The sequence below is a fragment of the Colletotrichum phormii genome (assembly GCF_030913505.1).
Source record: "Colletotrichum phormii strain CBS 102054 chromosome Unknown BDP81scaffold_2, whole genome shotgun sequence".
Classification (NCBI taxonomy): Eukaryota; Fungi; Ascomycota; class Sordariomycetes; order Glomerellales; family Glomerellaceae; genus Colletotrichum; species Colletotrichum phormii.
In genome coordinates this window covers 45,596-59,726 of record NW_026851444.1, presented here as the reverse complement: position 1 = coordinate 59,726, position 14,131 = coordinate 45,596, and the positions used below count along the sequence as shown (strand labels likewise).

At 52.2% G+C, this 14,131-nt stretch overlaps 4 protein-coding genes across 4 annotated transcripts; 3 read left to right on the top strand and 1 right to left on the bottom strand.

The window, feature by feature from the left end:
- Positions 1-984: 984 nt before the first annotated feature.
- Positions 985-3,404, top strand: BDP81DRAFT_339008 (GMC oxidoreductase). Its single transcript, XM_060585998.1, has 2 exons — positions 985-1,261; positions 1,330-3,404. Exon 2 carries the CDS (start codon positions 1,359-1,361, stop codon positions 3,288-3,290), a length of 1,932 nt encoding a protein of 643 aa, XP_060450154.1. The 5' UTR covers positions 985-1,261; positions 1,330-1,358; the 3' UTR covers positions 3,291-3,404.
- A 4,937-nt stretch (positions 3,405-8,341) lies between these two features.
- BDP81DRAFT_307860 (uncharacterized protein) lies at positions 8,342-9,745 on the top strand (the record flags this gene model as incomplete). Its single annotated transcript, XM_060583392.1, has 5 exons — positions 8,342-8,693; positions 8,757-9,188; positions 9,246-9,352; positions 9,404-9,503; positions 9,570-9,745. 5 exons carry the CDS (start codon positions 8,342-8,344, stop codon positions 9,743-9,745), a joined length of 1,167 nt encoding a protein of 388 aa, XP_060450153.1.
- A 350-nt stretch (positions 9,746-10,095) lies between these two features.
- On the bottom strand, positions 10,096-11,287 carry BDP81DRAFT_309260 (uncharacterized protein; the record flags this gene model as incomplete). Its single annotated transcript, XM_060583532.1, has 3 exons — positions 10,096-10,613; positions 10,683-10,908; positions 10,964-11,287. The coding sequence occupies 3 exons, from the start codon at positions 11,285-11,287 to the stop codon at positions 10,096-10,098; spliced, it is 1,068 nt and encodes a 355-aa protein (XP_060450152.1).
- Positions 11,288-11,572: 285 nt separating this feature from the next.
- Positions 11,573-13,981, top strand: BDP81DRAFT_389285 (uncharacterized protein; the record flags this gene model as incomplete). Its single annotated transcript, XM_060587240.1, has 3 exons — positions 11,573-11,618; positions 12,909-13,002; positions 13,099-13,981. 3 exons carry the CDS (start codon positions 11,573-11,575, stop codon positions 13,979-13,981), a joined length of 1,023 nt encoding a protein of 340 aa, XP_060450151.1.
- Between the last annotated feature and the right edge of the window lie 150 nt (positions 13,982-14,131).

Below are 14,131 nucleotides of genomic sequence, written 5' to 3'. Positions count from 1 at the left end.
CGGCAGCTTCCATCACTCCGCGCGTAACTCATCACACTGCAGTCTCAGTCTTGCATGAGATCCCGAACAATCCGTCCAGACGGAGGAACACACTCACGGCCAAGATCAACCAACGCCGTATGGCAGACTGGAGAATACACACTGCAGCGAACTCAGTGCGGGCAAGACCCGCCAATTCAAGATTCAGCGTTGCATTGCAGTGCTCGCAGCGGAGGATGAGGCAAGCACTAAGACCAGACTAGCGAACCACCATCACTGAAAGAGGTATGTTAATAGTCTTGGCAGATTGCTAGAGTACTGGAATATGCGACAATGATCGTCTTCGCAGCCACCTTCGAGAAGTGAAGCCCGTTCCGCATGTCTTAGTCGTCTTCGGAGGCTCGATGGTCGTTGAGGTGTTGGCGTCTACGGCATGGGATACCCTGTCCGGCGAAGGGACATCCCGCGCAGTCTAGTGAACTGTAATTCGCCCCCAGTCCAAGGGGAAAAGACGACAACCTCGAACCGTTCTCAACGGTCTGAGAGCATTCGGACGGCAGGGATCCGAAAGTTGAGATGAGGACTGTGCAAGGAATGGCCCGATTGAGGGGCTGCTATTTCTGCATCAGATGATCTGTGTTTCTGGACACGAGCGCAGCCCCGAAGTAACACAACATCCACGAGTTCTCGATCCGATATCCTTCTTCCAGATCTACCCAGCTTTGAAGTTTTGCCCTTCAGCCTCCTTCTCTCATTGGTTCTTTCGCCTCAGGAGAGAAGAACTACAATATCCTTCCACCCTTCGTGCCTGGTCCGATAGTTGGGGTTCTCGTATCCCTTGACAAACCTTCACCGCTCCTCGAAGCCCCTTGATATGGTATGGAATTCGCAAATATCTACAATTTCGTCACTGTTCTTTGTCTCTTTTAAAGACAACTCAAAAGCTTGACTAGATCAAGCACGAAAGGGAGGCTCCAGCAATGTCTTGGCGGGCCGAGCCAGCGACCCCGCGCCGAGAAGGCCCGGAACAGTGTCCGGGCTATCGACTAATTCTAAGCGCAGAGGCGCGGACATGGATCAGAGTGGCATTCTTCGTCATGCCGAGTCCCTGGAGATGAACTGCACACCAGCTGCCACCCGAAAGAGATCATCGCCATGTGCGCTTATTTGTTTTCCGTCGATCATGGCTTATAAGAGCTGGCGATCCCTCGTGGGCTGGGTATCCTGGGTTTCCAGATCTACAAGCAATTACAGATACCTCGGCGTCGACGAACCTCTCAAGGTGTGTATTACCCCCGACTTCTTAAGGCCTTTCAGATTTCCCATGTTTAACTCGACACTCAACTCAAGTCAGGATACATCTCATACCAGACATCGCCATGAGGTTAACAAATCTCTTCGGTCTCCTGGCCGCTTCAACAAGTCTAGTCGCGGCTGCCGACCTGACTGGATATGAGTTCATCGTCGTCGGCTCCGGCGCCGGCGGCGGAGTCTTGGCCGCCCGTCTCGCTCTCGCCGGCCGCAAAACACTCCTCATCGAGGCTGGCGACGACCAGGGAGCCAACGAGAACTACACCGTCCCGGCATACCAAGCAAAGTCTACCGAAGACGACGCCATGGCATGGGACTTCTTCGTCCGCCACTACGCCGACGAGGCAAGACAAGCCCGCGACTACAAGACCACATACGAGACACCTGGCGGCGGCGAGTACACCGGACTCAACCCGCCGTCCGGCTCCAAGATGAAGGGTACGCTGTATCCTCGCTCCGGCACCCTCGGAGGCTGCACCGCCCACAATGCACTCATCGCCGTCTACCCTCACCGCTCCGATTTCGACTACATCGCCAGCCTCACCGGCGACTCGTCCTGGTCTGCAGACAACATGCGAAACTACTTCATCCGCATGGAAAATAACCGTTACCTCCTTCCCGGCGTCCCGGGCCACGGCTACAATGGCTGGTACAGCACCGAGACAGCCCCTCTCAACCTCGCCCTTCTCGACCCTCAACTCTTGAGCCTTGTCACAGGAGGCGCATTCGCCCTCGGAAACGAGACAAACCTAGTGTTCAATATCGCCACCCTCCTCGCCGGCGATGGCAACAACGTAGCTGCCAGTCGCGACACGACGCCAGGCTTCTACCAGATCCCCATCTCCTCCAATGATGCCCACCGCGTCGGCTCTCGCGAGTTCATCGTTGCCGTCCGCGACGCAAAGACCATCACCGGCGCGAAGCGGTACCCCCTCGACGTCCGCACCAGCTGCCACGTTACCAAAGTCCTCTTCGACAACTCCTCCCCGCCCAAAGCGACGGGCGTAGAATTCCTCGACGGAAAGTACCTCTACCGCGCAAGCCCCCGCTCCCGTAACGCCGGCGCCGGCACCCGCGGCACAGCCACCGCCTCCCGCGAGGTCATCATCGCCGGCGGCGCCTACAACTCCCCGCAGATCCTCAAGCTCAGCGGAATCGGCCCGGCTGCCGAGCTGCGCAAGTTCAACATCCCCGTCGTCAAGGATCTCCCCGGTGTCGGTACGAATCTACAAGACCACTACGAAATCACAGTCCAGGGCCGCACGCCCGCCGACTTCAGCGCGCTCAACGGCTGCACTTTCGGTTTCAACGGGCAGTCCGACCCGTGCCTCGCGCGCTGGAACACACCTATCCTAGGCGACCGCGGCATCTACGAGTCTTCCGGCTTCGCGGCGACAATGTTCTACAAGAGCACCGTCTCCGAGCGCAACGAGTGGGACGTTTTCGCGTTCGGCGGACCCGTCAACTTCAGAGGCTACTTCCCCGGCTACGGCGTCAACGCGACCATCGAGCACGACTGGTTCAGCTGGGCGATTCTCAAGTCGCACCCGCGCAACACGGCCGGCTCGGTGACGCTGCGCACGTCTGACCCGCTCGACGTGCCGGATATCCTTTACAACTACTTCGATACCGGCTTTGGTAACTTTGATGCCGATTTGCAGGCCATGACGGAGACTGTAAAGCTTACCCGTGACGCTTTCAAGCGCCAGTTGGTTCCCATCAGGGAGGAGTTGCCTGGTGCGGGCGTCCAGGGCGACGCGGCTGTGAAGCAGTATATCAAGGATACGGCGTGGGGTCACCACGCTTCGTCGACGTGCCCTATCGGCGCTGATAACGATCCGATGGCTGTGTTGGATTCGAGCTTTAGGGTGCGTGGTGTGGCTGGGTTGAGAGTTGTTGATGCGTCGGTGTATCCGAGGATTCCTGGCACGTTTACTGCCGTGTCTACGTACATGGTGGGCGAGAAGGCTGCCGATGTGATTCTGAGCCAGAACAAGTAGATGATGGTGGGTTTGAAGGTGGATTTGGGAGGCTTTTGTTAATATTAGCGTGACTTTCGTATCTTGATAGCACTTACTTAATGGACTGATGTCTGAATCATATTGTTCCAGATACAAGATGCAGATATGAAAGTGCAGGAGTGACTAATCGCCATCGAACATAGTCGACAAGGAGAGATACCATGTTTCATCTTCTTTGGACGGTAGTTATACGGTCTGCTTCAGCCTGAAATATCTATGCCAACTCTCGACCCCTTTCCGCAAATATCACCATGCCATACGGCGAGGGCATCACAAAGCGCGACATCCAAGACGAAAAGTCGGAAGTCCATTTCATTTGGGGTCTAGTCAAGCGCGCCACTGACATTCAACGTGTCAGAGACTTCTCGCAGCGATCGCTGGATATGGAATGCATCGAAGTTGAGGTCCTACCTCTTCGAGTGCTAGATGATGCAAGTACAAAGCTAGGCGGGATAGCAACGTAGTTTGTGGCTATCAGCTCCCATATGTCTTATACATACGACCTGGAAAGTCCTCAGAGGTGAGAATAGAAGGGCAGATGGAGGTTCTGGGTGCTGACGTCATCTACCTTGGTGCTCAATAGGATACAAGGGGATGTGAGGGAGGCATGTCAATGGCTTCACGAAGCAGTCAATCTAAGTATTTAGATCATGCTATTGAATCTTTATCGGGCTGAAAAATCATGTCCCTTGTTTTCAGTAAGCCTTGTCGAGGCTGTACTTGACCCTGATGTGCTCTTGCATGAAGGCACCTTTCTTTGAGGCTGTCAATGGGCCCAGAGCCGGACGGACAGCAATCCTCGAGCTTCAGCTTACTCAATTGTAGTAATGCCCTGGCCTTTAGACAGTGCCGTCATCTAGACATCTAGCTGAAGAGGAGCCTTCGATTGACCGGCTAAGGGTGTGAAGTGTCCACCAGCCCGAGAACGTTGTCATCTGACTCATCTCGCCTGCGGTTGCCAATGGAAGTTAACCAAAAGTTGATCGCGCAGCCGCGCAGCCGCGCTGCAAGGGGAACATTCGCTCCGGGGCAAATGGATCGAATACAATTGCATGTGACTCAGATTCTATTCTATTTGATAGCTCTACTTTAACGGCGATAATAGCCTTCCATGTCTCGTGGTGTCGTGTTGTGAGTCGACGTTTGAGAAAACACGTACCGAGCAACAAGTCTCTGTAGGAGATGGACAATGAATGTATCCTTGAAGGTATAGAGCCGAAGAGTTCCTACGGAGCACGAAAATAATAGTAGTTAGCATGCGAACGGAGCTTCGATCAATCATTCGACGAAATAGCCCAATTTCTCGGGATTCAGGGACGCGAAGAGAGTTGGCCACCTTCTTGGGCCAGAAACCCTGTAAACTGTTCGCGCCCAGGTGCACCGCAACATCGCCAAAACCTCTCATCCACCGAGGAGTATTAAACCCAGAGATCTAGTAACAATGTTCCGGCTTTCAATTGCACTGTATCGAGGCAAACTCTGGAATCTCGCTTGATCCGAGGCATCAAAGAAGATAGCGGAAGAGGCCAAGGGCCGCCGTGGCGATTTGGTAATCATGGGGATGGCATCGCGACTTGGCCGTTGCGCCCCTATCCCGTGTGGTAGGCCCATGTAGAAGTTCTTTACAGCCAGCGCCAACTCCAAAATCGGGGTCCAGCAATGGCGAAGATGACCAGACCATCTTCCGAATCAATGGGCTTTTGCAATTTGGCTTTCACCGAAAGAGTGCGGCAGTACACCCCAGTCGGCCAGGTACAGCTAGAGGGATCTCATCACGCTCTTCAATAACAATAGCCCAAATCTAAGTGGCACGGATATGGGCCACGAAGCACGTATTTTCATGGAGTCTAGGGGGGCTTTCTTAGCCTGATAGTGTTCTGACGCACCTCATCCCGGGCCAAGCCACGCTGCTCTTCACAATCGAAGGTGCCATCATCGCTTCAAGGGAAAAAAGAAAGCACATTTCACGGCCGCCGCGATGGTCACGTATTGCCATGGCTCGATCCTCGCGGAAAACCTCCCATTCAATTCATGTCTCCAGTCTCTTGTTTCGGTGTTACGAGTCCGGCCTTCTGAAATAGTGTACCTACCTTTAGCTGTGGAATCCCGCCCTTGCCCCTCACTTTCCTCATCTGCCTCGGATTGAAGTACAGTGCTTTAGAGCCTTCAGGTATTTCACCTTTCTGGAGTGCGAGGCTACAGAAGATGCTTGCGATTCTCTGGCTTCGAAGCATGATTCTTCAGTCTGTTTATTCTTTCACACAAGTCTTAAGACCCGTGCTACTCCGAGTAAGTATACTCTATCCATCAACGGGTGCGAGAAATTGTCATTTCCGTGTTGAGTTGCGCCCCTGACGAGGGTATCCTATGGACCATTCGCAAGCACCTCATTTTCAATGTTCCCCATTAAGCCCTGCCGTGATTGGTTTGGTCTTGGGCGGTCCACTGGGGAGCGGTATTACAGTACGTGTGTCTATGGCCAGGAAGGCCTCTGAGAACTCATCCACGAGTCACCAAACCAGACTGCCTGACCAACTGACTGAAGTAGAATCGCATATGATCTGATCCTGGGGAATGCTATTCCTAAATCTAGTCTTCGACCCCGTGGGACTGGCACCGACCTCATGTGTTTAGTGAGGGGCCGTGTCTTTGTGTTCAGTTCGATTCACTTCCGCTGAAACCACGTAGGGCGCCGTAGTGTGACATTCCCAAATGACCAGTTTCGCTGAAACCATGTAGGGCGCACCGTAGCGTGATATTTCCAAAGCCAGTCCGGACCCTTCAGCCTTCCCTGCGCATTGGAAAAGTCATGCTGATGGTCTCATGAAAATTGTAAATTGGCGACTGGGACTGGCCCTTGCTTGCCAGTCTCGAGATCATCAACCCGGCATCTGACTACCATTGTCTCTTGTTGCTTTTCCATTACTGAACGACTTCATATCAGCTACATGTGTAGCTTGTCAACGAATGCAAATCCACCAGGGCAGCATCTACCTTTATAACCCTGGAAAAGACATCGAATGCTCTACTCGCATCATCAATCGGACTTATTTATTTAATTCATCTGCCCTATGGCTCAATCGGACTTATTACAATTGGAAATCTTACTGAATTTGCAATCATCAGTTCATGTATGCTGGGATTGCTTCCGAGGACAAATAAGTCCGCACACGTTCTTCGCCAGCGACATCCCTTAACGCCGGGTAATGACTTTCTGTGGGCAGTACACACTGCTCATCTGGACCAACGAGGCAAGCAATGAGGCAATACGACTGGTATTGACGGTTGGTTGGTGATGTTGTGGTGAAGGTGGCTGCGGTGGGCTGGATCAACCAGGAGGTGGATCAGGCAGCTGGTGCCTGGGGCACCAGCCGCTGCCTCAGGTATCCACAGTCCCACACTTTCCGGCCGACGTCCCGGCCGGTCAACTCTAAACGACTGAGTGCTTCGGCTACAGCCTGGGTTCATCTCAAAGTTGGCTTGGCAAGCGTGGTATGAACCTTGGCATCGCACCGGCACCATTTACGACGCGTCGAACCGTGTGTGAGTCATAGATCGGTCCGGTTGCCGATGGCCTGCCGCTCATTGGAATTGGCTCATTGTTCGTTGCTAAGTTTGTCAGGCCCCAACATTGGAATATGAAGTCCCACTCCGTGACCATCTCCGTGGCGCTCCGTGGCTCTACCGTCTTAGTAATGCCTTGCTGCTACTTCGGTTAAGTTCTTCTAGACTTGTACAGACCTTCCCGATGGGAACCTTGTCCCAGACGCTCGTGCTACTACCCCGATACAGGCCACCTTAGGCGCGATAGCTAAGATTCCAAGATGTCATTCACCAAGATGTTAAACTGATTAATGCAGTATAAGCCGCGGGATGTGTCTCGCATGTGCATTCCAAGGTTCCAAATTTCACCGATTCTAAGTGCTACCAATATTGAGCTTCCCCATAGGAATCACATTCCTCGTCGTTACACGCGGCTTGACTTTGCGTCCTTGACATCGGGAAGGTGCTATTAGAAGAGATCGATGCACGCCATATTCGGAGACTTCAATCACGTCCAAATGGGTAGCCAATTCGCCAAATTAGGGCCCAGGAACAACTTTAGAGATAGTGTGGATGGTATATTAGGCATTCTCGTAGCGATCCAGAAGTCAAAGCTGCATAATGGAGTTTCACGTGCTAACCGAAGTCTGAGCGCAATGAGATGACAGCCGCCTAGTGCGTGGATCCGTATCCATACAATGATATGCCTTTTAGCCGTCGGCAATTAAAGAAAGGTTTCTAAAGATCAATCTCATTGGATGCTCTTAAAAAATAACATAATAGCGTTTGAGATTTACGGGATCTTGAACTTTGGTGAAATTGCCAGCTTGAGAAACCAGGAGGCTGAACTCTTGAAGTGACGGTCGAGGACGCGGGCCACTCCGTGTCGGCTCTATGGAAAGCGGGGTTATTATTGGGCCCTCGGCCTACGGGTAGCTCCTTTTAGAAGATGGCAATGGAAAAGTCGAAGAGGGCAATCTTTCCCCTTCCGCACCGCCACATCCTAACCCGAAAGAGGAAATGTAATCCGCCGAACTCCGCGATCATTTTCCTACGCGAACTTTACATCTCTATTCGTACATGTAACCACTGAGGGCCTATCTCTGCGAACCCCGGTCCGGACGTCCGTCTGAGTAGGTACAGCTGGATGAAATCGGCCCATCTCGATTGGAGACGACTTCATCCTGCCCTCGAGACAGCATCGCGGTTATGTTGAGGGATGTCTGAGCATGATACGCCCGGCGAGATATGGACGAGTCCTTTGCCGTCGCTCTTAGACATCAGCGTTGCGAGGCGTGCTGGCCAAAGAGGCCTAGATCAAGACATAGGGTAAGTTCAACACGTGTCCGCAACTTCAGAGCCCTTATTGATACCGGTGATACAGAGAAAGTCAAGATGACTCTATCCGATCCATCTCAATTGCCCCGTCGTTGAGTCAACATGGAATCGGCAGACCATTCGAAGACAGGGAGAAGGCGAGGCTATTCATGCACTATATTCATGATCTCTCTACATGGGCAAGTACCTTGAGAATACTCCAATACAGCGGTGAAAGGCTAGTGTTCAGAATTGTACAGGTAGACATATGCGACAAACGTCGACATTTCGGAACAGAAGTGCCTAAAAGAGCATGTAATTCACCTCTGCTGGCATACGCGATTATAGCACTGGCATCTCGAAGCCTTTGTTGTATCAAGGGAACCGAAGACTCCAAACCTTCGACGTACTACAGCCACGCCTTGCAAATCTTGATTCCGATACTAGGCAGCTCTACAGAAGCCCTCAACGAAGAAGTCCTTGCCGCGATTGTAATATTGAGACAATACGAAGAGATGACTGGTGAGAGCTGTTAAACTTGATGTTAGTTGCGACTATACTTGATAACTGACTTTATTTGTCCAGATACCGACTTTGGCGTTCACTTATCAGGCAGCTCCAAGCTTCTCAACTCCATGTTCAGCCTAGCGAGCAAAGGTGGACTTGGAGAGGCAGCAAGCTGGATTGTGTTGCGCCAGGACTATTGGGTCGCCCTGGTCAAGTCTCAACCCCTAAGCATCAACTTGGACAGCTACAAAGGTTCAAGCTCGTTTGTCGTATCAGATGCAGAGTGCCTCGCCAACCGCGCCGTCTTTCTGTGCGCACAAGCTTGCGCGTACGCCTTTCAACCCACCATGGTCAGAGACCTCGATCGATGGAACAAACTTAATCAGGAGCTGGGAAACTGGCTTATCTCTAATCCGTGGCACGCGGATCCTCTCTGGGTAGACCCACCGCATGATACAAGTGCCAACGGGTCTGCGTTTCCTACAGTATGGATGACGCATCCTGCTCATGGTAAGAATCAACAGTTACGAATCATCTTTTACCCTGGATGAAGTTAACAAATTTCAGTGGTGGGATACCAGCATTATAGCCTTGCACGCATGATCCTGCATATCTTCAACCCATACTTGAGCAAACCGAGTCTCGATACATTCAGGCGGAGGAGGGAATCAGAGGTGAGTTTCAGGCTTCTGGCAACTTCGTACGATTATACTAACACCACGCAGCAAGCAGTTCTCGACAACTTCCGCCTACTTTTAGGCCTCGCAATCAGCAATCCGTTAGTAGTCAACGCCAGTTTCACAGCAGCCCATGCATTGAGAGCTTGTAAGCGCCCCTGCCGAACCCTGACTCAAGCGAATACATGGCTGACTATTTTGTTTACAAATACAGGCGGACTATATCTTACGGACCCGAAAGAGCAACGCGAAAGCTTGGACTTGCTCGACAAAATACATCAGAGGACTGGATGGCGGACGAAGGACCTGGAGGAGCAACTGGACTCACAGTGGTCACAAGACAGTTGCAATAGTGCCTTTGGTCATCTCTTTGCAGAGGCCCGAAAATGATATGATCAAAAGTCATTTAGTACTTCCTTGCTCCTAGTGCAACTTTTGCCGAGAAGAAGCTTTGAGCTCATGTCTGGTGCAATCGTTAGGTTTCGGCAGAGCTCATTCTGCCTGCCGGGCACGTCTGTTTTCTGGCAGGCAAATTGTAACAATTTCCCTCAAGACATGTGACGACTGAAGAAGTCAATTTTTTACTTGTTAGTCTAATGTCTTGTGGCATCCATTTCTTTCTGGGTAGCAATATCATCATGCACAAACTAAGGTACGACGTGTTCGGTAAGTGAGTACATGCTTTTAATTCTCATTAACTACCTGAGAGAGGAAATTCTATTTGTTCCCGACGTAATCATCTACAACTTGGCCTGCTTGTCAAGGCGACGTCCAATCTCGTCAAAGCACAACTTCTTGCCCGACTCCAATGCCTCTTGCAGATAAGAGCCAATTTGCACCGCCTTGACGGCATTGGTCAACTTCAGCGGCAGCTTGGTGTTGTCAAGCGCAGCAGCGGTGAATTCGTTGGCCTCCTGGACAAAGGCGTACTCGAATCGGCCGTAGTAGTGGGCGGGGACCTCTCTTGTGATACCCTGGGGTCCGTAGTAGTTGACAAAGTTGGCTTGGGGGTTGCCATTGACGGTGAGCTTGCCGCCAGTGCCAATGAGCTCGGTGGTATCCTCTTGTCCGTGCGCCATCATACGCGAGTTGTAGAAGTAGGCAATCTTGCCGCCCCAGAACTCAACGATGCCGACGGCATTGTCGCAGTCGCCGTGCTCCTTGAGCTCAGGGGAGACAGCTGTAATGCCGGATGCCGACACAGATTTGACCTGGGAGTTCTCGCCAAAGAACCATAGTGACAGGTCAATGTCGTGGACTATGCTCGGTTGTTAGGATAGGTGGCCAATCACATTTCGATGCTCGGGAGGAGCAGATGAACACTCACCACTCATGTCAACGAAACAACCGCCGTTGAGGGCCGCATACTTGACAAAGAAGCCACTGGGATCATGCTTGTCGCATGTTTGCGATCTGATAACGGAAGGCCTGCCGATCAAGCCCGCCTCAATCTTCTCGAACGCATCTCTGTATGATGAGTCGAAGCGGCGGGAGAAGCCGCACATGACCTTGAGATGAGGCTTGTGCTGCGCAGCAGTGACAACCTCCATAGACTGCGATTGATTAGCAGTGAGCATGGGGCAGAGATTGATGAGTTAGATCACTGACCTTGGCGAGGTCGAGAGAGATGGGCTTCTCGCACAGGACGTGAAGGTCCTTGTTGATTGCCTTGATGGCCTGGTCGGCATGGACCTTGGTAACGGTAGCGATGACGACGGCTTGGAGGCCCTCGTGGGTGAGCATCTCATCGTAGTCGGTGTAGAGGGTGACGCCGTGAGGCTCCAGCTCCTGTCTTGCCCAAACAAGCTCGTTCTCGTCCGGGGTAAAGGCAGCAACGAGCTGCGCGCGGGGCGTGCGGTGCAAGAAGTTGATGGCATGGCGCTTGCCCATACGGCCGAGGCCAGACGCAGCGATTCTGAGTTTCTGGACCATTTTGTATATGTGATTTGCTCTGCAAGGGGTGCTTAAGCTTCTCTCGAGGGGTATCAAAGGATGTATTTCAACGAGAAAGATGAAGAGAGAAGATTCGCGTACTGGAGATATTTTTTTGACTAGGCACGAGCTCCTCGTCTTATGTGCGAACAAGACACTGGCATGCACGAATATGGAGCTTCCAAAGTCATTGTTCCAAGAAGACGTACTCACGATGACACTGAACACGGTTGGAACTTCCTGTCTGCCGGTGTTCTGCGGCATTCGGGAAACTGATAGCGCAAGATGCCATGGCTAGAGGCTGAAGCTGTTGCAGACGACATCGAGAAAGGTTGGCTGAACAGACCAATCACGATCACCAATTCGTCTGAGAAGCTGTCAGACGACGGAAGGTCTTGCCCTTCACGATAAACATGGTAAAATTCACGCGGCCTCCGTGGCGATCCCGAGCGCGGGGCAGAGGCCGAGTCAGTGGAGTATCTTTTGGGGTTTCGCTCTTGTTTTGCTTTGTTGGTTTAATGCAGCAATGTTTTCCGCGAGAGCCCGTTGGTAGGCTTGATTCCAGAGATCCGGCGACTTTTGGGGAAATCATTACCCCAGACTGCGTATGAGATCATCGCCAACTCAAACAAGTATCCGCTTCGATCTGGGGATAACTAGTATTAGATTCGTAACGGCTTGAGGCTATGTGAGGGTTTTCAAGCTGTCGAATAAGGTGAGCATACCCGTGCATTCGTCTCCAAGCACGTATTATTGGCGAGTTGAGTTCACAAGCCTTACAGTAGAAGTCTATTAATTGCACCTTTGTGTCTACTGTGCTGTCCAATAACAACGACCATTCAACGTTAAAGCCTAAGCTCGAACCCAAAGTCAGTACGCCTAAGCACGAGACTATCGTTGTAACACCCGTCCCGCGGGCCCGAATGATATTGAGGCGCGATCGGGGACTTTCGGCGTTCTCGCCCGCCTCCGATTATTCTCCCCGCACGGAAACACCTCCCTCGTTCGCCAGGCTTGGATAAAACCGCGCGAAAGGCCCACGTCCTTCGCGCGTATTGCAATGGTCTACATTGGCCCGATTCCCATCCCACACCAGCCGCCGCCGGTTCGAACCTCTGTTGTTCGCTTTTCCCCCACAAACATGCTGCTCGCCTTTTGCTGTCCCACCTGAGCACCGTCCGCCGTCGAAGAGGAATCGCTGCCCTGCAGGTTAAAAGAAACGTCGCTGTTTTCTTACCTCAAATGCCCACTCCGGGAACCGTAAGGAGGCCGGGCTGCGAAAGCTGTCGCTCAAGGTATGTCTTAGTCCAATCGTCTAATTCCCATCCATCTGTAAATCATTCGTCCCTTCCTTTTGGATAGATGGCGGTAGCGACCCCTGGCCTCTCGGATAGGTTCGCGGGACCCGCGGGGATGGCAGTCGTTTCTCTCGGCCGCCATTCTTGCCCCCCAAATCCGAGACCGAAGACGATCTGCCGCATAGCCCTGGACCGTTCACTAATCTGATTTTGTACCGCCTTCCCCAGACATATCAAATGTGAGTGTGCGGGGGTGGATACATCCCACGTCGACAGTGGCAACGCTGGCGGCATTCCTTTCAATAGCTGACCCATCTCTATAGGCGATAAAGGAGCCCCTTGCGGGCAGTGTGTCCGGAAAGGCAGGGCTTGTGTCCGTGCTACCAAGCTCAAGTTCAGACACATCACTGTGCCGAGGTAAATCGTTTATCCCCCTTCCCCTTATTGGTTCCCAGACTCTCTGCCAGGCTATCACAATTCACCAGCATGCAACTGACTATTCTTCTTTTGCAGTGACACCGATGGCAACCGTGGAGACGCCCAGTATGAGTTCTCTGATACGCAAAAGTGGTGTCGGGTATCAGGCAAGAGAATACGCTTCATCGACGAAACTGCAGATATAAACAGCCTCCACAACGATGGATTCGATTCTGACGACGACGACTTTGTCTCGATTGAAGACTTCCCCCCGAGCCTCCCGAAGCCGCAACTGCGGCGGACTAAGAAGAACGATCACGACTTTGTCAAGCCGTCACCGAAGAACCGCCCAAACCGTACCTCCGATCCAGCTATTAACGAGACTGATCGAAGCTTGCTGCCCATCGAACAAGGCCAGCCGTACCCCTTGAACAAGCTACCCGCATTGCACCCTCATCCTGCTTTCCGAAGCCCGTCGTCAGGCCACCTGGAATCAGATGATGCGCCACGGTCCTTCTCTCCCGTTCCTCGAAGCCAAATATCCGTGCCAATAAGCGACATTGGCAGCGGGAGCCACTCCGATGATCCCAGCTTGCCCGAACCGCGTCGATCCTTCAGTTCCGCCAACTTTCCGTTAGAAGACCGTCGTGAGGCAGATTTGGTTCGGCACTTTAGGGAGTTTATCGCCGGTTCATTCGACTATGGTGACCCGCACAACCGGATATCGACTCTTCTTTTGCAGCATGCCGCTCTCAGTCCCGTGCTGCTCAATGCCGTCTTAGCTGTCTCAGCAAAGTCAAAGGATGATGGAGTCAGCCTGAACTTCTTCGATAAGCCTGCAGAACGGTACTATGAGATGGCCATGGAGTTCCTTCAGCCTGTCTTGGATGATACTGTCCTTGAAGTGGACGAAGCCCAGATTGCTGCTGCTGTTCTGCTGAGGCTTTATGAAAATATTTATAGCAAGTCCGCCCTCTAGACAAAGCTCAGATTGACTGGGCTGTTGATGTGAACTTAGACTGTTCGTTCCTTTTTGCTTACCTGGATATTAAACAGCCATACCGATATGTCAAAAGACACCAATATGGAAGTTCCTCTCTACTCATATAAAGACTCCCGAACATGGCAC

What these genes read in the sequence shown, in the direction of transcription:
- BDP81DRAFT_339008 (XM_060585998.1), top strand. Translation starts at nt 1,359, where the DNA reads ATGAGGTTAACAAATCTCTTCGGTCTCCTGGCCGCTTCAACAAGTCTA.